This window comes from Podarcis liolepis, assembly GCF_965112155.1.
Source record: "Podarcis liolepis genome assembly, chromosome: 13".
Taxonomy (NCBI): Eukaryota; Metazoa; Chordata; class Lepidosauria; order Squamata; family Lacertidae; genus Podarcis; species Podarcis liolepis.
Window position 1 is genome coordinate 27,960,267 of NC_139573.1, and position 23,488 is coordinate 27,983,754.

The 23,488-nt window shown below is 40.8% G+C and overlaps 2 protein-coding genes and 1 long non-coding RNA gene across 3 annotated transcripts; all 3 read right to left on the reverse strand.

The window, feature by feature from the left end:
* Positions 1–453: 453 nt before the first annotated feature.
* Positions 454–3,037, reverse strand: LOC310691068 (olfactory receptor 13H1-like). The gene is made up of 2 exons (XM_083470668.1): positions 2,947–3,037; positions 454–1,529 (listed from the first exon to the last, which is right to left on the reverse strand). Exon 2 carries the CDS (start codon positions 1,498–1,500, stop codon positions 565–567), a length of 936 nt encoding a protein of 311 aa, XP_083326794.1. The 5' UTR covers positions 1,501–1,529; positions 2,947–3,037; the 3' UTR covers positions 454–564.
* A 1,320-nt stretch (positions 3,038–4,357) lies between these two features.
* On the reverse strand, positions 4,358–7,553 carry LOC310691069 (olfactory receptor 13H1-like). The gene is made up of 2 exons (XM_083470669.1): positions 7,500–7,553; positions 4,358–6,069 (listed from the first exon to the last, which is right to left on the reverse strand). Exon 2 carries the CDS (start codon positions 6,038–6,040, stop codon positions 5,105–5,107), a length of 936 nt encoding a protein of 311 aa, XP_083326795.1. The 5' UTR covers positions 6,041–6,069; positions 7,500–7,553; the 3' UTR covers positions 4,358–5,104.
* A 1,890-nt stretch (positions 7,554–9,443) lies between these two features.
* LOC310691122 lies at positions 9,444–14,138 on the reverse strand. Its single transcript, XR_014518336.1, has 2 exons — positions 13,501–14,138; positions 9,444–10,095 (listed from the first exon to the last, which is right to left on the reverse strand). It is a non-coding gene; the product is annotated as an uncharacterized lncRNA (long non-coding RNA).
* Between the last annotated feature and the right edge of the window lie 9,350 nt (positions 14,139–23,488).

Below are 23,488 nucleotides of genomic sequence, written 5' to 3' on the forward strand. Positions count from 1 at the left end.
AGACTGGGTTTTCCTGAGGAATGTGGAGGGACAAAAAATGGAAAGTGCGTGGACACGGGCCAGGGAAGTGCAGACATGTGGCATAATCTTTAATGTACTTTAGCCCATATCATAAGACATCTGAAAATGAAGGAATATATGGAAACCTAAGAAGAAATCAGCTAAAGTGCCACAGGAGTCTTTGATGTTTTTGTTCTGGCACACTAAAACAGGTTCCCTTCTGGAATTTGTTTGCTCAGGTCCTTCATGCTGTGACTACATTTCTCCGGGGCAAACATTCAAAATTCCACAACAGCTGAATTCCCAAGCTCAAAAGTCAGCGCTCGACATCAGAAATATTTGTGTTTCGTTATTTCACCATCAATAAACCTCACTCCCGTATTTTTCAAGACTTTAAGTGACAAATTATAGGTTTTTCTAGACACAAAAGTATTAGTTGAAAAGACACCTATACAAAAATATACATCAAAAGAAAAGGCCACCTAAGCAAATTTAATAAAACAAAAAAAAAGAAAAAAGAAAAGGCCAGCATTTCTGATATTAAAGGGAGGGGGCTGGTAGATATCAGAGGCCTCTCTTCCTCCCTGTCAATTTCCAGAAAGCTTGTTTCACATCCTTATTCCTTAAGCTATAGATCAGTGGATTCAACATGGGTGTGACGGTGCCATAGAATATGGCAATGTATTTGTCTAGATCTGAGGATGTTTTGGTCTGAGGCTGTAAGTACATTGACATGGCTGTTCCATAGAATATGGTGACCACCATGAGATGTGAACTACAGGTTGAGAAGGCCTTGGTCCTGTTCTCTGTGGATTGCATTTTCAATACGGTAGTGATAATACGGGCATAGGTGACCAAGATGAAGCCAAAAGGAAGAAGCAGAGTAAGGATGCTGCTGGCAAACATGATCAACTGGTTTCCACTAGTATCTGAGCAGGCCAACTTGAGCATAACCTGGACCTCACACAGAAAGTGGTTGATAACATTATGCCCACATAGAGAGGCCTGTGAGGTGAGAGAAGGTACCAGGATCAGCAGGAAGGAGCTGCCCCATGAAATGGTTGCCATAGCAGTGCAAACCTTATTGCTCATGATGATATTATAGCGCAGGGGGTTGCAAACAGCCACCCAGCGGTCATAGGACATCATTGCCAGCAGGAGGCATTCTGTTGTCCCCAAGAAGAGGGAGATGTACATTTGGGCGTAACAGGCAGAATGGGAAATGGTGGTCTTGGCTGACAGGCAATGAGCCAACATCTGGGGGATGGTGCTGGTAGTATAGCAGATGTCAAGGAAAGACAGGTTGCCAAGGAAGAAGTACATGGGGGTGTGCAGGCGGGGGTCCACCACAGCAAGCAGCAGGAGGAGACCGTTGCCCACCACAGTGATGAGGTAGATGAGGAGAAAGAGGCCAAAGAGGGCGATCTTCGTCTGAGGGTTACTAGAGAGGCCCAGCAGGATGAATTCTGTCGTGGTAGTCTCATTCTCTCTTCTGCCCATGTTATCTCCCTCTAAGAGCTTACCTGGAACTGAAACAGGAAAACAGATTGGAAGTAAATAGCCTCACCTGACCCAAGAGTGCTGCATTAATTTATAGTAATCTTGTATTATTGCTAAAGCCTCAAGGCTGCTAAGCAATAATGAGGAAAATAAGAATCAGGAAAACCCCCACAATATTAGAAGGAAACTAAAAACTGCAAGGAGGGGGAGTTGAAGAAGTCAGGGAGTGGGGAATGGGTCTTGGAAGCCATCAAATTTCATTAAAAGCTTGAGAAGGGCAGAAGGGATGCGATGAGTAATTGTGTAGGAGACACAAAAGTGAGAGGCAGCATCAAAAAAGCCCACCACCACCCACTCAGCAAAACAATCCAGATTTAGTCATGCTTATAGTAGACCCATTTTATACACAACCACACACACATCCCATACAATTACTGGGTTTTTTTTAATGTAGTCCGCAGAGGGCAGCTCACAGTATCATCAGCCCATACATACATACCTCTGAAACTAGCACTGAAATCCATGGAACTTATAATAATATGAGCAGAAGTCTGGAAAATGCAACTTAGTCAGACTGGACTTCTCCAGCGATTTACTTCTGTCTGATCAGATAGAATTAGGATTACACCTTGAATTCAGATTGAACTCAATATATTTACAACAAAGGAAAGGAAGTCCTCTAACATCCCACCACCATGAAAAACATAGGTAACGTGTATAATTTTATTGTCACAAGGCGACACAATGGCCATTAGACAACTTTAAAGGGGAGTTAGAAAATAAGAGAACAAGAAGAATATTCATTGAAAGAAGACTGGAACCTGTTTACTAATTATATGGTTGAAAATTGTGTACATTTAAATATGCTGGTAGCATTCAGATAAATTCAACAGTGTAAACCAATTTTGATGGTGTAACAATGGATTACTGAATGGTATAGTTCATTTAAAATATGCAGGGATGTACGCTATGCAAAATGAACAACAGAAAGAGAAGAAGGGAAGTCATTGATTTAAGGTTGTTTAAATGAATATTTTGAAATGTAAATTAGAAAAATCTAATAAAAACTATATATAAAATAAAATAAAATAAAATAGGGAATTACATTAGAAACACCCCGCCACACTGTGGATCAAAGTATCCCCAACTATAAGCCAGGATAGATAAAAATGAAACATCAACATGCAGATGAGGTATGACTCTGTATACCAGATGCTGAGGACAAATTACAAGGCAAGGGAAATGCCATCAGTTTCATGGCGGCATCAGGGAGCAGGTCCATGACGGGTGACCATTGTTTGAAACAAAGAGTATCAGACGAGAAGGACCGTTGGCCTGATCTATCAAGACATTTATTATATTATTACAGGAGACAAAGTTATAACTGGTTCTGTCCTAAATTCTCATTTAACATCCTTAGAAGGAAAAGGAAAGACAGTAACTCACCATAGCAATGCCTTAATCTTCCAGAGTTTTTGGCACCCGTTCACAAATTTTCCCTCAATTGTGAAAAATGAAAGACATGCAAATTACCTACAAATATTAGAGAATAGGATAGTGTGTGCCATAGTTTGGGCATTTTAAATAAGTCCACAACTATCCCATAAATCAATGAAATTAAAAAGATGCATTGTCTCCATCTAGGCTGGGGGGAGAGAGAAACTGCAACCAGGAACAGGACATGTTTGTGGTAGTTTTCACAACTCACAAAAAACTCCTGATTCATTGAAGGTTTAGATAACAACATTCTCTAACTTGGTCATTTTCCAGGATTGTCATCTCATCCACAGGGAGATAATCCACTCTGTACTGTAGTTCATTAGGGAGCACTTGCACATTAGCAATTAAATGGTTTTTTCTTTCTCCTCAGTGACAAATGTACCCAAAGATCAGGAAAAAAAACTGTTTATGTATGCTACAACAGCTGCCCAGATGATTTATGCCAAGCACAGGCAAACACGGCCCTCCAGATGTTTTGGGACTACAGTTCCCATCATGCCTGACCACTGTTCCTGCTAGTTAGGGATCATGGAAGTTGTAGGCCAAAAACATCTGGCGGGCTGAGTTTGCCTATGCCTGGTTTACACTTTTGTTCTCCCTGCTCACATGGGAAAAAGAGCTCAGAGGGAAAAGGAGAGACTGACACATTTGCAGAGACGTGCAACATTTTTATTTAAGATATTGAAAACCAAATAAACTTCACTGTGCACAACTGGTTCCACACATTTCAAAGCATGTTTTGATTTCATGCCAGAATTTCAAAATCTTGCTTCCCAGTTCCAGATCTTTAGGTTACGCAGGGCAGCACATAAGCCAGGGATGCAATCTTCATTTCAACATCAGGAAATGGCATTGCATGCAAAGTTGGGTGGGACATGTCCTCCGGCTCACCCATAGATCTATTCTAGACCTTCTGCTTGTGGAAGTTGCACAGCTCAGTTGGTTAGATCGTGGTGCTGATGACGCCAAGGTTGCCGGTTTGATCCCCCTATGGGACCGCTGCTTATTCCTGCGTTGTAGGGGGTTGGACTAGATGGTCCTCAGAGTCCCTTCCAACTCTACAGTTCTGTGATTCTGAGGGAGCTGCTGAATTGAGACAATTGTGTTTCCATAACACTTGCCTTTGTGCTGCATTTCTAGGCATAGATTTGGGCTTTCCAGTCCATGTCCAAGCATTTACCGTATTTTTTGCTCTATAAGATGAACCAGACCATAAGACGCACCTAGTTTTTGGAGGAGGAAAACAAGAAAAAAAATATTCTGAATCTCAGAAGCCAGAACAACAAGAGGGATCGCTGCACAGTGAAAGCAGCGATACCTCTTGCTGTTCTCGCTTCTGGGATAGCCTGCGCAGCCTGCATTCGCTCCATAAGACGAACACACATTTCCCCTTAATTTTTAGGAGGGAAAAAGTGAGTCTTATAGAGCAAAAAATACGGTATTTATTTTTGCCCCACCACTTTCCCCATGAAAACCCACTCTTTGACACTGAATTGGAGCAAGTGGCAATTTGTGGAAAACCCGAATTGCTGTTTGTTCCAATTCATCAGTAGAGACTGGGTTTTCCTGGGGAATGTGGAGGGACAAAAAATGGAAAGTGTGTGGACATGGGCCAGGGAAGTGCAGACATGTGGCATAATCTTTAATGGACTTTAGGCCATATCATCAGATATCTGAAAATGAAGGAATATATGGAAACCTAAGAAGAAAATAAGCTAGTCTTTAAAGTGCCACAGGAGTCTTTGATGCTTTTGTTTTAGCAGACTAAAACAGGTTCCCTTCTAGAATTTGTTTGCTCAGGTTCTTCATGCTGTGACTACATTTCTCCAGGTCAAACATTCAGAATTCCACAACAGCTGAATTCCCAAGCTCAAAAGTCAGTGCTCGACATCAGAAATGTTTGTGTTTCATTATTTCACTATCCTTAAATCTCGCTCCCGTATTTTTCAAGAGTCTAGGTGACAAATTATAGGTTTTTCTAGACACAAAAGTATTAGTTGAAAAGACACTTGCGGGGACCAGTACAAATGTGCACCTATAGAAAAATATACATCAAAAGAAAAGGCCAGCATTTCTGATATTAAAGGGAGGGGGCTGGTAGGTATCAGAGGTCTCTCTTCCTCCCTGTCACTTTCCTGAAAGCTTGTTTCACATCCTTATTCCTTAAGCTATAGATCAGTGGATTCAACATGGGTGTGATGGTGCCATAGAATATGGCAATGTATTTGTCTAGATCTGAGGATGTTTTGGTCTGAGGCTGTAAGTACATTGACATGGCTGTTCCATAGAATATGGTGACCACCATGAGATGTGAACTACAGGTTGAGAAGGCCTTGGTCCTGTTCTCTGTGGATTGCATTTTCAATACGGTGGTGATAATACGGGCATAGGTGACCAAGATGAACCCAAAAGGAAGAAGCAGAGTAAGGATACTGGTGGCAAACATTGTCACCTGGTTTCCACTAGTGTCTGAGCAGGCCAACTTGAGCATAGCCTGGACCTCACACGAAAAGTGGTTGATAACATTATGCCCACATAGAGAGGCCTGTGAAGTGACAGAAGGTACCAGGATCAGGAGGAAGGAGCTGCCCCATGAAATGGTTGCCATAGCAATGCAAACCTTATTGCTCATGATGATATTATAGCGCAGGGGGTTGCAAACAGCCACCCAGCGGTCGTAGGACATCATCGCAAGCAGGAGGCATTCTGTCATCCCTAAGAAGAGGGAGATGTACATTTGGGCGTAACAGCCAGAATGGGAAATAGTGGTCTTGGCTGACAGGCAATGAGCCAACATCTGGGGGATGCTGCTGGTAGTATAGCAGATGTCAAGGAAAGACAGGTTGCCAAGGAAGAAGTACATGGGGGTGTGCAGGCGGGGGTCCACCACAGCAAGCAGCAGGAGGAGACCATTGCCCACCACAGTGATGAGGTAGATGAGGAGAAAGAGGCCAAAGAGGGCGATCTTCGTCTGAGGGTTACTAGAGAGGCCCAGCAGGATGAATTCGGTCATGGTAGTCTCATTCTCTCTTCTGGTCATGTTATCTCCCTCTAAGAGCTTACCTGGAACTGAAACAGGAAAACAGATTGGAAGTAAATAGCCTCACCTGACCCAATAGTTTTGCGTTAATTTATGTAGAGGCTTACATCTTGTATTATTGCTGAAGCCTCAAGGCTGCTAAGCAATAATGAGGAAAATAAGAATCAGGGAAACCCCACAATATTAGAAGCAAACTAAAAACTGCAAGGAGGGGGAGTTGAAGAAGTCACAACTGGGAAATGAGTCTTGGAAGCCATCAAATTTCATTAAGAGCTTGAGAAGGCAGAAGGTATGCAATGAGTAATTGTGTAGGAGACACAAAATGAGAGGCAGCATAAAAAAACCCCATCACCTCCCACTCAACAAAACAACCAGATTTAGTCATGCTTATAGTAGACCCATTACACACACACACACACACACACACACACACAGTACATACACTTATTGTGTTTTTTAATGTAGCCCACTGTGGGTAGCTCTCAGTATCATCAGCCTATACATACATACCTCTGAAACTAGCACTGAAATCCATGGAACTTATATTAATCATAATGCGAGCAAAAGTCTGGAAAATGCAACTTAGTCAGACTGCACTTCTCCAGCGATTTACTTCTGTCTGATTAGATACAATTAGGATTCCAACTTGAATTCAGATTGAACTCAATATATTTACAACAAAGGAAAGGAAGTCCTCTAACACCCCACCACCATGAAAAAACATAATTAACGTGTTTAATTTTATTGACACAAGGTGACACAATGGCCGTTAGACTACTTTAAAAGGGAGTTAGAAAATAAGAGAACAAGAATAATATTCCTTGAAAGAAGACTGAAACTGTTTCCTGATTATATGGGTGAAAATTGTCTACATTTAAAAACACTGGTAGCATTAAGATAAATTCAGCAGTGTAAACCAATTTTGATGGTGTAACAATGGATTACTGAATGGTTTAGTTCATTTAAAATATGCAGGGATGTATGGTATGCAAAATGAACGACAGAAAGAGAAGAAGGGAAGTCATTGATTTAAGGTTGTTTAAATGAATATTTTGAAATGTAAATTAGAAAAATCTAATAAAAACTATACATAAAAAATAAAATAAAAGGGAATTATATTAGAAACTCCCCCCCCCCCCCGTGGATCAAAGTATCCCCAACTATAAGCCAGGATAGATAAAAATGAAACATCAACATGCCGAGGAGGTATGACTCTGTATACCAGATGATGAGGACAAATTACAAGGCAAGGGAAATGCCATCAGTTTCATGGCAGCATCAGGGAGCAGGTCCATGACGGGCGCCCATTGTTTGAAACAAAGAGTTTCGGACGAGATGGACCACTAGTCTGATCTATCAAGACATTTATTATATTATTACAGGAGACAAAGTTATAACTGGTTCTGTCCTAAATTCTCATTTAACATGCTTAGAAGGAACAGGAAAGACAGTAACTCACCATAGCAATGCCTTAATCTTCCAGAGTTTTTGGCACCCGTTCACAAATTTTCCCTCAATTGTGAAAAATGAAAGACATGCAAATTGCCTACAAATATTAGAGAATAGGATAGTGTGTGCCATAGTTTAGGCATTTTAAATAAGTCCACAACTATCCCATAAATCAATGAAATTAAAAAGATGCATTGTCTCCATCTAGGGTGGGGGGAGAGAGAAACTGCAACCAGGAACAGGACATGTTTGTGGTAGTTTTCACAACTCACAAAAAACTCCTGATTCATTGAAGGTTTAGATAACAACATTCTCTAACTTGGTCATTTTCCAGGATTGTCATCTCATCCACAGGGAGATAATCCACTCTGTACTGTAGTTCATTAGGGAGCACTTGCACATTAGCAATTAAATGGTTTTTTCTTTCTCCTCAGTGACAAATGTACCCAAAGATCAGGAAAAAAACTGTTTATTTATGCAACAACAGCTGCCCAGACAATTTATGCCAGGCACAGGCAAACATGGCCCACCAGATGTTTTGGGACTACAATTCCCATCATCCTTGACCACTGGTCCTGCTAACTAGGGATCATGCAAGTTGTAGGCCAAAAACATCTGGAGGGCCGAGTTTGCAAATGCGTGATTTATGCACAAATATGGAAATAATGTGAGAAGTTGTCCGTGGATAGAAACTGACAAAGGACTTCAATATAAGGGTAACCCTTTTATTAGCGCGTTTGCAAAGGCGGACCCTCCGTACCCGTGGATACGAAGAGCCCCGATCTGGTTTCAGAACCGTAGTTTTATCCCTTACTGCCGCCCCTCTTTTGGAGGCTTGGCTTACAATCTACCTATCAGAGTTTAATACATTTCTAATACATTGTTCAATCTACTCTATTCATTTTTACTCCCTTCTCAGTGTGGGCATCACCCTTTGGCTCGCCCTTTCTGGCGTACGCGACTGTGTTATCTTGTATACATGTCTAGCTCTCAAGGCTGAGTTTGAGGCACGTCCTTTCTGTATGCTTTCATTGTTTCCCAATCTCACAATCCCCCCTCTCTTTTGTACCTTGCCTCAAACTCACATAATAACTCCCATATTCGTTCCTCCACATACAAAACAATTTTTCACAGTTAGCTCTTTGGCGATAGTCTCAGCTAGACTCAAAAACATGTTATGAGCTCTTGGGGGAAGAGGTAATTTATTTAATTGTTGTATTTCTTCTTCAAAGCTCTCAAATACTGAGATTGGCTGTTTGCTGACCTTAGTAGTATGTACTTTTATGATTAGGTGCCTATAAGGATCCTTCCCATTTCCATCTATCCCCAAACCAAGGTGAATATATTTAGGTCTAGTGGAAGGGAGTTCCTTAGCCCACAGACATACAGGATTGCATTGTCCTGACCCACAGGCCGTCGAAGCCGCTCCCCTGGTGATATTTATCCCCTTCGGACCCCTATATAGGGGTATCTCTTCCACCCCATTTGTATACCAATGGTTCGTCACCCTTGTGGCCCCTATATTGGAACCGGCAATCTGCTGGAACAGGTACTTATTCTCTTGGAGATAAGCTCTCTCCCAGCTTAATGACCCACAAGTGACTCCGGCTTGGTCGTTAGGCCCCTGTCCCTTTGAAATAGCAATGCATGCATCAAAACAAACATGTATCTTCTCCGTGCCCCTGGTGGAATTGTGAGCTACATATCCCCTTCTACTTTGTGCTAGGGAAAACATATGTGCCCTTTCACTTGCTTTGTTTGCAGTTCCCCCTTTATCTCCATATACATATATGCTAGATGTAACAGGTCCTATCGCTAGAGGCTCATAACACTCAATTTTGTTTTCTTTGGTTCTGCACCTGAAATACTGTGTTTGGTTATGAACACATGGATCTAATGTCTCTCCACACTCTGGGGCAACATTGTAATACATCAAAGTCCTTGTGATTTTATTCCCAGTTTTAGTGACTTGAATACATTCTGCGCACGACGGTGTTCCTACGGAGCCCCAGACTACGCCAGCTGTTAGAAGGCCTAACAGGAATCCCCTTAGCCAACTTATTTTCATATTATACATTCTCCAATTCCTTGAGGGCCTGAACCACTGTGGGGGTCTGAACCAAACTACATACAATTGCCCCTCCCTCTTCAACTGTACAGTATCGGAGTATTATGTCCTCTATGCACACGAGATTGCACTCCTCCGTGCAATGGACACAGCAGACACACCCTTCACAGTGAGAACAGCAACAGCATTCAAAAAGACATTTGCAGGTGCAGAATAAACACATTTGAGCCCCGGTTATTGCCTTACAGTTCTTTCCTGGTTCCCAGTTCCTGATTTTGTAATCTTTATTTTCAGTGGATCGTCTAGGCTTGGTATGGCCGTCCAACGTTCAGGCGGGGCCCTCTTCACACGGTGGTAGTGGGTCCATCCATACTCGCGGGTCCGTATGGCTGATTCAGTAACAAGCAGGACCCGGAAAGGACCATCCCACCCTGGGCTGAGCTTTTCCGCCTTCCACGTCTTAATCAGGACCAGGTCGCCAGGCTGGAAACTATGTTGCTGTTCCAATAACGGAGGGCGTTGAACTAGGACACCACGCCTATGGAGAGACAACAGAGACTGGGAGAGTGATCGCAAATATTTTCTAATGAACAAATCCTTAAACTCGATCATAGGTTGACCTAATTGAGCCAAATACGGTCTTCCCATCATTAACTCGAATGGAGACACCCCTAAGTCCTTCCTGGGGGCTATGCGCATTCTCAATAGAGCCAGAGGAAGATTTTTTTGTCCATGGTAGTCCATTTTCTAAGTATAATTTAGTCAAATGTTTCTTAATTTCTGCGTTTGCCCTTTCCACCTTCCCACTGCTCTCTGGGTGCCAGGGTGTGTGAAGGTCCCATTTGATTCCTAGGGCTGCCATTACTTCCTGTAGAACTTTCTGTGTAAAATGAGTGCCGCGGTCTGAGTCTATGGCTTCGATTATACCAAACCGGGGGACTATATGTTCTAGAATGGCTTTTATTGTTACTTGTGCTGTCGCTTTTCGACTTGGGAATGCCTCCACCCATCCTGTAAGATGGTCTTTGACTACCAGCAGATGTTTATAACCTCCCTTTTCGGGCAGTTCCGTGAAATCCACCTGTATTCTCTGGAACGGCCATACCGCTAGAGGTCTTCCCCCTTTCTCTGTTTTCTTTGCTCTGGTCCTATTCACTTTTTGGCAAATTATGCATTTCCAGGCTATGGAGTGGGCCATGGGCCACATGTCTTTACTCCAATACAACGATTTCACCACGTTAACCATGGCCTCTGTCCCAAAATGCCCACTCTCATGTATCTTTTCTAGAATCCCCATCATTACAGTTTTTGGCAGTACTATTTGTCCCTCTGGGGTCCTCCATTCCTCATCCCTCTTTTCCCATCCTTCTCTTGTTATATACTCCATCTCTGGGGAGGTAAAGGTCAAATTTTCCGTGTCAGCTGCAGTCAGAATGGGCACCCTTAAAGCACATTGCTGTATCGTTATTTCATTTGGCACGCCCTTAGCTGCTTCTTTTGCCCTCAAGTCAGCCCACCTATTCCCCGATTCCTCAGGGGTTGTACCTCTGGTGTGAGCGGGGATATGTACCACTGCAACTCTTTCTGGTCCAATAAGGGCATCCAATAACCTTTCTAGCAAGGCCATGTGTTCTATCTGTTTTCCATCTGCCTTAATGAACCCTCGGTCTCGCCAGGTCCTACCGAAAGTATGTACCACTCCCCACGCATAACGGGAATCAGTCCATATGGTTACTTCCAGGCCCCCAGCCAGCTCGAGGGCCCGGGTCAGGGCCATAATTTCACATTTCTGGGCCGACCAGTTCGCCGGCAAAGCCCCACTTTCGATTATCTCCCCATCTTCCTTAACTACAGCATATCCTGACTTCCTTTTTCCTTCCTCAACATAACTAGATCCATCAACGTACCATCTCTCCCCCATTACTAAAGGGATTTCTGATAAATCCTCTCGAACCTTTGCCATTAATTGTATAGTGCCCAAGCAATCATGCTCATCTGGTTCCCATTCTTTCCTTTCTCCTATCAAAAACTCTGCTGGATTTAAATTCTGATCAGTTCCTAATGTAATATCAGGGCTGGTACGTAGCACTGTTTCGTAGTGGGTTAGGCGGCCGTCCGTCATCCAGGTGGAGGCTGCCCCAGTTAGTATCGTGGATATTTGATGAGGACTGTGAACAATCAAGGCTCCTCCAAAAGTTAACTTCCTACTTTCGACTACTAGCTCAGCTGCTGCTGCCACCACCTGGATACACGTGGGCCATGCTCGCACTACTGGCTCCAGGGTTTTGCTAAGATAAGCTACTGGCTGATACCGCCCCCCTCTCTTTTGGGCTAGGACTCCGACAGCAGTCTGAGAACTAATAGTTACATATAGGTGGAACGGCTGTTGGAGGTTTGGTAGAGCTAGGACAGGGGCCCCTATCAATGTTTTCTTTACTTCTTCCCATCTTTGTTCATCGTCCTGTTCCCATGTTATTCTACCATCTCCGGCCAGTTTCCGGTTTAAAAACCGGACCAGCTTGGCAAATTGATCTATCCACAGTCTACAGTATCCTAGGAGTCCCAACATTCTTCTTACATCTGTTTTGTTTCTAGGAGGTTGTAATTCTAAAATTCCCTTAACTCTTTCTGGATCCAATTTCCTTGTTCCCCCTTCTAGTAAGTGTCCCAAATACTTTACCTTCCGCTGTACAAACTGTAGTTTGTCCTTAGACACCTTCACCCCTCCTCACTCTTCTCAACTCTCTTGCTCCCAGACCGTTATCCTCTCTCATATTCTGCGGCCCTCTTTGTGCACCCCCCCCAATCTTTAAGTTTGCTCAGTTAGACATTGCCCACACAGCAGTGTTTGCTTGTAGATTACATGTATGTTAAAGATTACTACCCTGAACCTGGACCTTCATGTTGAGACAACACAAGAAACCAGGAGCGACACACATTGTGTTGTATTTGTACTCTTCTATATGGAATAGCTCTATGCTTTGCCCACAGAGCACTGAAGAGCACAGCATTGGTTTTCACTAACTAAAAAAACTTTAAAGTTTTTAGAAAACTGTATTTTACTGCAAGCAAAGAAACAAACAAAACCAGAGTTCTTCCAAACTCTGCAAGGAGCATTCTAGACAGCCTTACATTGCCAGGCCTATCAAGAGGTGTGCAAGGTCTAGCACTGGAAAGGCTGGTGTAACGTTGCAACTTTTAAAACATGCACAAGCTAGAATACACACCACTCATCCACCTTTTAATTGCTTAAAGGTAAGAAAGATCAAGAGACAAACCCCCACTTTCAAAATATGAAACTGGGAGTCTCTGACCCTCCAATACACATTAAACCCCTAGAACCTTGTACTGGTTGAAAACCTCATTCCCCTTTCTCCAACCCTATTTCGAAGCCACTTTTCTCTTCTATTCTGCAGCCCCGCTTTGCTTCAAAGTCTACGCAGCTGCCTCCTCTCCTTTAGGGCAGCTCCCCTTACACACAGGACACCTCCATGGGGAACCTCCTGCACCTGTCTCCTCCCACCAATTGCAACTACAGAGCACCCTTTACACCTTTCATCCAGTTATGAAGCTGCCACCCCCATCTGATTCTGCAGACCCTTTCTTTCGTCCCTTGGCTTTCATCTTTGTCCCCATTCCCATGCCTACCTCCTTCCTTTATTGCACCCCATTTTTCGCCTTTCCCTTTCCCCTTCCCTTACTCTGACTCTTGCCCATGTTTACAGTGTCTCCGACTCGCACACACACACACACTCACGCGGAATCGCCTGGCCGCTCCCCTTGCGGGAAAGACGGAACCGCAAGCTAATCCTCCCGTCAGGGCAGAACCCTGATCCACACTCACGCGTCCGTATGGAACCTCTCTTCCGTTCAGGAGACGATTCTCTCGCCCCCGTCCCGTTCCACAGCCCACAAGTTTCTTCACTTTCCCACGTCTACTCACCCAGTACAGTCCAGCGTCGCTTCTCGCAACTAGTGAACAGGCGGGCGTCCCCGCTGGGTGCTCGCGATCCCGGACCGCCAAAAATGAGACCTAGTTCTCTCTCTCTATCCCCCTATATCAAGTCCTGTCTTTTAGCCCTCGTGAACCGTCACGGGTGGACTCCGGCTCGGGTCACTCCGAAAAGACGGAGGGGCGCCTACCCGGATTCCGGGATCCCCCCGAGCAGCCCGTCGAGGGCCCCACGTTGGGCGCCAAAAGTTGTGAGAAGTTGTCCGTGGATAGAAACTGACAAAGGACTTCAATATAAGGGTAACCCTTTTATTAGCGCGTTTGCAAAGGCGGACCCTCCGTACCCGTGGATACGAAGAGCCCCGATCTGGTTTCAGAACCGTAGTTTTATCCCTTACTGCCGCCCCTCTTTTGGAGGCTTGGCTTACAATCTACCTATCAGAGTTTAATACATTTCTAATACATTGTTCAATCTACTCTATTCATTTTTACTCCCTTCTCAGTGTGGGCATCACCCTTTGGCTCGCCCTTTCTGGCGTACGCGACTGTGTTATCTTGTATACATGTCTAGCTCTCAAGGCTGAGTTTGAGGCACGTCCTTTCTGTATGCTTTCATTGTTTCCCAATCTCACAATAAGAACCAGTCCAAACCAAGGAGGATTGGCAGATGAAATTGATGGACTATGCAGGGATGGCTAAGCTCACATAAGGAAACAGGAAGAAAAAAATTCAGTAAAGAATGGGAAAATTTGTGGACTATTTGAAAAATTATTGTGAACAACTTAAATCATTAGCAGGCTTAGCATAAACTGAGCAGTTAAGATATAAATGAAATAGAATTTTTAGGAGAAAAACAAATTAATAAGGAATTAATTTGGATATGTAGCAGTAAAGATAAAATGTAAGGAGCCAAAGAGAGGAAACATAATCAAATTGTAGGTTTGTTTTCTTTCTTTCTTCTGTAATTAAACTTGTATGTTTGTTGTAAAACTGAAAAACTATTTAAAGAAAATACACTGACAAATGAAGAGGAGGACACAGAGGAGTAGAGAAGGGGTATATTTTCAGCTTTATTGGAAACCTAATATTGGAGTCATCCTCTTAAAAAGTATAACAGTAGGGATTTTCATCCATTTTTATTCATTCAGAATCAAATCAAATTCTGCTTTATCTTGGGGTAGGGTATATGGCTTCCCACCACTATCTCCAGTGCCCCAGAATGACACAAGTTCTAGTGGCATTCTGGGAAAGACCTTCTCAGCCATTGTGTCATTTTTGTTAAGGTTCTGATCATGCCCATTGGGTACCATAGGTTGTGACCAATATTAATCATTTTCAGAATAGACCTATTGAAATGAATGCCGATCATTAATCTAGGTACATTATTTTCAATCAGTCTACTCTGAGGAGAACTTAGTTTAAGACAACCCCAAGTTATAGAAAACTATAATTATTGTCTTCCTCAATCACTGTGCATTTTTTATTTTATTATTATTTTTTAATTCATTTTGTTTCTCAAGCAGTTGCTTGAGGTTGCTATTATGTTTCCAGTGGTACATAAACTCACAATCACAACTGCTTTTCATACTTAACACATTTCAACATGGTATAAATACAACTATTACTTCACGAAAGGAATAAGTTGGTTTATTATTTTAACCAACAGAAATTAGAATCCAGACTAAAGTATCAAAATGAATACATGCCATCACCAATAAATAGAGGTTTAAATTGCTAAAGCCATAAACGAACACAAAGCGTAATTGTATTTTGGCATACTTTGAAAACTAATATGATGTACAACTGTGCTAAAGAATTGGATGTTGCTTTAGTAATGCAGTAGGTACCAGAAGGCACAATTTCAGCAAGTGCTTGTTCAAGTTAATTTTTCTGTAAGAGATCTAACTAGATTTGAAAGATGTGCTCTAGAAGCCATTTTATGCCAAGTCTTAAAAGCATCTTCAATCTGTCAGTGTGCATCTTTTGGTGAAGAAAGTATTGATCTGACGTGTAAAGATCTTTCCTATTCTAATTGATTCAAGAGGGTTCTGGAAGCTTCCCTGTGTGATACAAACTAGTGCAAGCTGGAAGTTTCTAGCTGACACGTAAGTTTCTATTCTGCCTAGAAACAAGCAGAAGGTTCCTGATGTTTGGGTTCTTCCTTCAGAGAAGCTGAACAGCTGGTTTAAACTGATTCTATTATCTCTTCCACTCGTGGTCATGCTGACTATAATAATAGGCCAGGAGGAGCCTGAGTTTCGCTTTCTATCTTTCTCTTTCCTTCTGGTGTGGTGTTCTGTACATAGTATGCTTAGTGCTAAGGTTTTAGTCTTATTATAAGTTGTTGTAAGTTTAGGTTAAGTCTGCTGCAACTGGATTTCTTATGGACAGTACCAATCCTGAATGTATGGATTTGTGACCATTAGGCGCATTTACCTTCAGTAGCAGTAGTAAAACTCTGCTGGATGGAATATTAATTGCCTGTGGTCTATTTTGGGGGAATCCTGCAAAGTGCTATGTCTTTTTTACTCTGCTAACTATACGCTGGAGTTCTGCTCTGGATCAATATGAGCAGAATTCATGACACAATCTTGACATTAAAACTATGGAGGTGGCCTAAGAGCAAGATATTTTTTGTTGGAAGAGAGGACTTAGCTAATGTTGCAATGGGCAAGCAACATTGTGAATGACCTTAACTTGTAACAATACAAATAAAACTAAATTTTAAACAATACCTTGCAATCATTTTGTGAATAATAATAATAATAATAATAATAATAATAATAATAATAATAATTTATTATTTGTATCCCGCCCATCTGGCTGGGTTTCTCCAGCCACTCTGGGCGGCTTCCAACAAAGATTAAAAATACATTAAATACACATTAAAAACTTCCCTGAACAGGGCTGCCTTCAGATATCTTCTAAATGTCAGATAGTTGTTTATTTCTTTGACATCTGATGGGAGGGCATTCCACAGGGTGGGTGCCACTACTGATAAGGCCTTCTGCCTGGTTCCCTGTAGCTTTGCTTCTTGCAGTGAGGGAACCACCAGAAGGCCCTCAGAGGTGGACCTCAGTGTCTGGGCTGAATGATGGGGGTGGAGACGCTCATTCAGGTATACTGGGCCAAGGCCGTTTAGGGCTTTAAAGGTCAACACCAACACTTTGAATTGTGCTCAGAAGCACAATTCTTTACCTCTCAGTAGCTGCCTGGTGTTTACATCCAGTCTCATAACGATAATATAGCATTTGGGAAGAAAAATGAAGCCCGGTAATGCAATATTGGAGACTAAGGTGGAGAAGATCTCCACAGTCACCATATATTTTCCTTTGGCGCTCAAGTAACAATGCAGAAATCACACACGGACACACTGGCGGAGGAAGGGGTGTGTGGTGAGTGTGGTCCACCCCTGGTGTCATCACTGAGGGGGGATGACATCGGCGCACCGCCCCCCTCCTGGGACACTTACCCTGCCCCGGGTGCGCAGCTAGCTCCACCTCTGCATGGACATAGGAAAAAACAACCCCAACCGCTCCCCCCCAAAAGACCCACATGCTGAAGGAGATAAACTTGAATCCCGATTGAGTCATACTTTGAACCAGTGCTTGGAAAGTTAATTTTTAAAATGAATTTTTTCCGGTTCCCATTCTTCCCTCCAAAAAGGAATTCATTCCAGTTCAAGTTCACCCCCTCCAAAAAGGAACTAATCCTGCTCCAGTTCAATTCACAGTTCAATTCACAATTCATCCATGTGGTCCTTGGCAGGTTTTTTTTCAGGCTTCAGAATTTTGCTAGCTGCTCTGCTAAATTGCAAAATATACTTAAGAATATCAAGAAAGCATCAACACACACACACACACACACACACACACACACACACACAGTAATATGAACAATGGTTTTATTTGTTTTCCCCAACAATTGATCTTTAAGCTTAAAAATAATCACTTTTCAGAGAGATGATGATGATGATGATGATGATAATAATAATAATAATAATAATAATAATAATAATAATACCACCACCCCACCCATCTGGCTGGGTTTCTCCAGCCACTCTAGGCAGCTTACAGCATATATAAAGAATTGTAAAGCATCAGACATTAAAAATTTCCTGATACAGGGCTGCCTTCAGATGGCTTATAAAAGCCAGATAGTTGTTTATTTGGGAGGGTGTTCCACAGGGCAGGCACCACTACCGAAAAGGCCCTCCCTCGTTCCTTGTAACATCATTTTTCACAGTGAAGGAACCGCCAGAATGCCATTGGAGCTGGACATCAGTGAACTGAACGATGGGACTGGAGACGCTCCTTCAGGTATACAGGGCCAAGGCCGTATTAAATGGTAAATACAATGGTCACAATCAAACACAGAGCTAAATCCGATGAAATTTTCTTAAGTTTTAACAAATTAAAACTTAAATTGCATTGAATTAAAAATTGCCCAAAGTTCCACTGCTAAAGGAATTTAATTCTTGTTCAGTTCACCAGGAAATTATATGGTACTTTCAGGTGTAATTAATTTTGAAGTATTCAGTTATTAGTTGATCTGCATTAGTTAATTCCTAGGACTAACTTGAATTCAGTGGGGCTAACTACTGAGTAGACATGTATGGGAATGTTCCATAACACAGGAGTAACATAATCTGGATCCAGCCCAATGAAATGTTTAGATATGCATCATAAACTGTATATGTAAAAGGATAGTTAACAGTTTATGTAAAAGTTTAAAAGATAAACCAAATAAAGGAATGGATAAGTAAGATCCCACAAGGTATCACAATGTCTTCAGGGGCTAAGGCTGCTGTGGTTTCTAACTTTTAAAACCCAAGATGCTTCATAGATAATTGCTCAGTGGGGAATAGGAAGGGCTCAATATAGCTCAAACGTGAGAACCTGAACTTAAGTAACTTTTATCCAAAGTTCTTAAACGTTTCCCATGACTAAATGTTTTCTTACTTTTTGCAGGAAGATTACACAGCAGTGGAGGTAAGATGCATGGAAGAGATGGGATCCAATTTAGAAAACATCAGTCTTGTAGGGAGTTTTTTAGGATTATTTTTTCTCTATGTTTTTAGTTTGGAAGGACAAATAAAAGAGTCTCTCATGGTGAAAATGCTCCTAATTTTGAGAGCTAATTCCGAGAGCAGTAAGCTTCATTAGGCACCTCCCAAGGCCCACAGTCATTTTATTTTAATATGTATTTTTTAAATAACTGCTGGTTTTACTTGCATTTTGAAAAATGTTTAGGTTGCCTTGTTTTAAACATCTGATTTATAAATCATTGTCATTTTCTTTGTAAACTGCTTAGGTTTTTTTAAAAAATAATTAAGCAGTATATAATTCCTGTTTAATAAAGAAAAAAACCACTCCCTTATCTTTTAAAACTGCCCTGGAAATCCTGATGAAGGCATGTATATAAATCTTTTAAAATAAAGCAAACATCTTGATTTCAATGGGAGTTAAATATGCCTAAATCTAGATCCAGCCAATTGCATTTTTGTGAAACTTTGTGAATTGCTGTTGCATAGTTATAACTCCCAAGTCAGTTTTTGCAATGCTTGTGAAGAATTTCACAGCTTTGCCTGTACTACTAGAGGATATTGGTTTATTTTAATTTACTCCTAGAAATTTCAAGACCAGTTGTTAACAATCAACTTTAGGTGCTAACAAATGGCCTGTTTATAATTATTTGCTCTTGTCAGGAATGAGTATGGTTGTTCCCGAGGTAAACAGCTGACCTGCCTTTTACAGGTTTTATTGGTTGCAAAAACCATGTACAGTGCAGAAGTCCAAAATCCATGTCTGCCTCAATCACTAGCAGATTCTGAGAGTGGTTTCTTCCGGTTCCCCCTCTAGCACCAAAGCCGAGACAACCCCCTTCTCCTCCTCTTTTCCTTACGTTTAATTCCCTGGCGAAAACTATGCGACGGTAGCTGCACTTCAATCTCCCTTTCTGTTTGCCTGGGAGCGGCGCTGTGGCTCACCTGAGCTTGTGTGAGACTTTGCCCCCCCCCTTCATCCATTTCTCCTGAGGCTTCACCTTCACCAGTCTCTGGCGAGGTGCTGTTGCTCAGCAAAGGGGGAGGCTGCATGTACTTTCCTGCCTCCCTCCCCTCTCTTGATGGCAGTCCCCTGACAGCTCTCTTTTTTAAAAGTATTTTTATTAGTTTTTTAACATATCATTTTCAACAATTATTAAACATACTTTTATATCTTATGCAATTTTTTTTTACTTCCATCAATCACATCTGAAAATTTTCCAGTCTTTTCTCTTAATATGCATTTCTTACATTCACTATTACATCTAAATCTCATAAATAATGTCTCTCTTCTTTGCAATATTTCATATATTTCTCCTTACAAAACTTCTAATCCTACTAGTGTAATTTATTGATTACAGTTGCTCTTCAAATGGTTTGGTTATTTCTTCCAATCTTCTGTAAATCTCCGGTCCCGCAGGTTTCGAATCCTTCCTGTCATTTTATCCAATTCTGCGTAGTCCATTAATTTTGTCTGCCATTCTTCTTTCATCGGTATTTTTTCTTGCTTCCATTTCTGAGCCAACAATACTCTTGCCGCTGTTGTTGCATATAAGAACAATTTTACATCCTGTCTATTAATATACTCACCTATAGTGCCAAGTAAAAATGCTTCTGGTTTTTTAAAAAATGTATATTTCAGCATCTTTTTCATCTCATTATATATCACTTCCCAGAGGTTTTTTACTTTCTCACATTCCCACCACATATGAAAAATGTTCCTTCTTTTTCTTTGCATTTCCAACATTTCTTATTTATCTTATACATTTTGGCTAATTCCACAGGTGTAATATACCATCTATACATCATTGTCATCATATTTTCTTCCAAGGCATTACAAGCTGTAAATTTTATTCTTTCTTTCCACAACCTTTCCCATTCCTTAATCTGTATGTCGTATCCAAAATATTTTGCCCAGTGTATCATCACCAATTTCACTTCCTTGTCTTTCAGGTGCCGTTCCAGCAGTATTTTATACATTTTAGACATTATTTTACATTCATTGTTTAATATTTCTATTTCAAATTTTGATTTCTTATCATCAAATCCATTTTCCTTTAAATCCTGTTTATACATTTCATTGACTTGGCGATAGTGCAACCAATCATAAGGTTTCATTTTCCATTTACTTCCTTCCCCCCCCCCAACAATTTCTGATAGGTAACCCAATTTTTACTCATATTTATCTTTTTCACACTCATTGCTACCAATGGAGATAACCACCACGGTGTTTTACGTTCTAATAATTTTTTATACCTGTCCTATACTTCATATAAAGATCTTCGAAATATATGATTACCAAATCCTTTATGGATTTTTGTTTTGTTACACCATAAATATGTGTGCCAGCCAAATCTATTGTCATAACCTTCCAAATCCAACAATGTATTTTTTAGCAACATCCATTCTTTTAACCAACAGAGGCAAGCTGCTTCATAATACAACTTCAAGTCTGGCAGGGCGAAGCCCCTCTTTCATTAGCATCTGTTAACAATTTATATTGTATTCTTGGTTTCTTCCCCTGCCAGACATATCTTGAAATTGCTTTTTGCCATTCCTTAAAGATTGCTGCCCCTTTAATTATTGGAATTGATTGAAATAAAAATAACATCTTTGGTAGCACATTCATTTTATAGCCAAAATCCTTCCCCAAAATGACAATTTCATCCTTCCCCCTACTTTCAGGTCTCTCTTAATTCCATTCCACACCGGTGTATAATTATTTTGAAATAAAACTATATTCTTTGTGGTTAACCAAATTCCTAAATACTTAACTTTTTAAACTGCTTCTATACCAATCTGCTGCTGCAACATATCCACCAAGTCTTGTTTCATATTTTTAACTAACATTTTAGTCTTTCTTTTGTTTAATTTAAAACCTGCTACGTGTCCAAATTGTTCTATTTCTTCAGTAACCTCTTTGGCTTTGTTTAATGGTTCTTCTATAGTTAGTACCAAGTCGTCTGCAAAGGCTTTCACTTTATGTTCTTTCCAGTCAACTGAAATTCCTTTTATTTTCTCATTTTCTCTGATTGTCCTTAGGAAGACTTCCAGTATCGACAGTAGTGGTGAAAGTGGACACCCTTGTCTTGTACCCTTCGTAATTTCAATATTTTCAGTTATTATATTATTTACTATCAGTTTTGCTTTTTGATCAGAGTATATCACTTTTATACCTTTTATAAACGATTGTCCAATGTCCATTAATTCCAAGCTCTTTATCATATATTCCCAAGCCTTTTCCGCATCTGCAAACATTAACATCGCTTGTTTATCATTCCTTGCCGTCAGATATTCAATTATGTTCACAATATTCCTTATATCATCTTTCATCTGACAGCCAGGAAGAAAACCTGCTTGATCTTTATGTATTATCTCATTCATTATTTTTTCAACCTATTTGCTAATATACTTGCAAATAATTTATAATCATTATTTAACAGCAAAATTGGCCCATAATTCTTCACTTGTAATAAATCAGAGTCTGGTTTGGGTATTAATGAAATATATGCTTCTTTCCATCACTTCTTTCATTGGTACAAGCAGGGTGTGCTTTCATTCTTTATAATATTTCACTGAAATGAATAATATACTGGGAGGGAAAGATATACCACAATCCTGGAAAGAAGCACTGATCACTCTAATCCCGAAACAGGGAGTGGAGTTGACAGACATGAAAAATTATAGACCAATCTCCCTGTTGAATACAGACTATAAAATCTATGCTGGGGTGATGGCTAATAGATTAAAAAAGACTCTAAACAAAATAATCAGCAGAGACCAGGCAGGCTTCTTACCAGATAGACATATAAAAGACAATACAAGAACAATAATTGACCTGTTGGAGTATGTGGAAATGAAACCAAGTAAAAAGATGGCCATGTTATTGGTTGAAAGCTTTTGATAGAGTATCATGGAATTTCCTATTGGAAACTTTCAAAGGTCTGGACATAGGGGAGAAAATAATTAATGGAATTAGGGCGATATATGATAACCAAAAAGCAAAATTGCTAATAAATAACGAGATCACAGAAGAGTTCAGCATCGAAAGGGGGACAAGACAGGGGTGCCCTCTCTCCCCACTTCTTTTTATTGCCACCTTGGAACCACTTTTAATAGCAATAAGAAAGGATAAAAACATAAGAGGAATTAACCTAGGAACTCGATACTACAAAATTAGAGCCTTTGCAGATGCTGTAATCGTAACCACTGAAAACCCAGTGGAAAGTATCCAAAAAACGCTTGCAAAACTGGAAGAATTTGGGAAGGTTTCTGGGTTCAAACTGAATAAAGGAAAATCCAAATTATTAACGAAAAATTTACATAAGTCGGAACAAGAGGAACTGGAAAATACAACAGGTTTAAAGGTAGCCAATAAGGTAAATTATTTGGGGGTTTGGATCACCAATAAGAATATAAACTTATATAAGGACAATTATGAGAAGAAGTGGAAGGAAATAAAACAAGAATTAGAGACTTGGGGAAAATTGAATTTGTCCCTGTGGGGAAGAATATCCACAGTTAAAATGATGGTTTTGCCAAAGATGATTTTTATGTTCCAAACAATACCTATAATTAGAGGCGTAAAGTGTTTTAAGGAATGGCAGAAAGACCTTGCCAAGTTTATTTGGCAAGGGAAAAAACCACGCATAAAATTTAAGCTACTAACAGAGCTGAAGGAAAAAGGAGGCTTTGCGGTCCCTGACCTTAAACTGTACTTTGAGGCAGTGTGCTGGACATGGATTAAGGACTGGATATTAATTAAAAACACGGAAGTCCTGGATCTGGAGGGGTGGGATATTGTGTACGGGTGGCATGGCTACATAGGCTATGACAAGGTAAAATCTCACAAAGGATTTTTAAATCATATTGTGAGAAGGGCATTATATGAAGTATGGGAGAGGAGTAAAAACGCAGTAGTAACCAAAACACCAT

What these genes read in the sequence shown, in the direction of transcription:
- LOC310691069 (XM_083470669.1), bottom strand. Translation starts at nt 6,040, where the DNA reads ATGACCAGAAGAGAGAATGAGACTACCATGACCGAATTCATCCTGCTG.
- LOC310691068 (XM_083470668.1), bottom strand. Translation starts at nt 1,500, where the DNA reads ATGGGCAGAAGAGAGAATGAGACTACCACGACAGAATTCATCCTGCTG.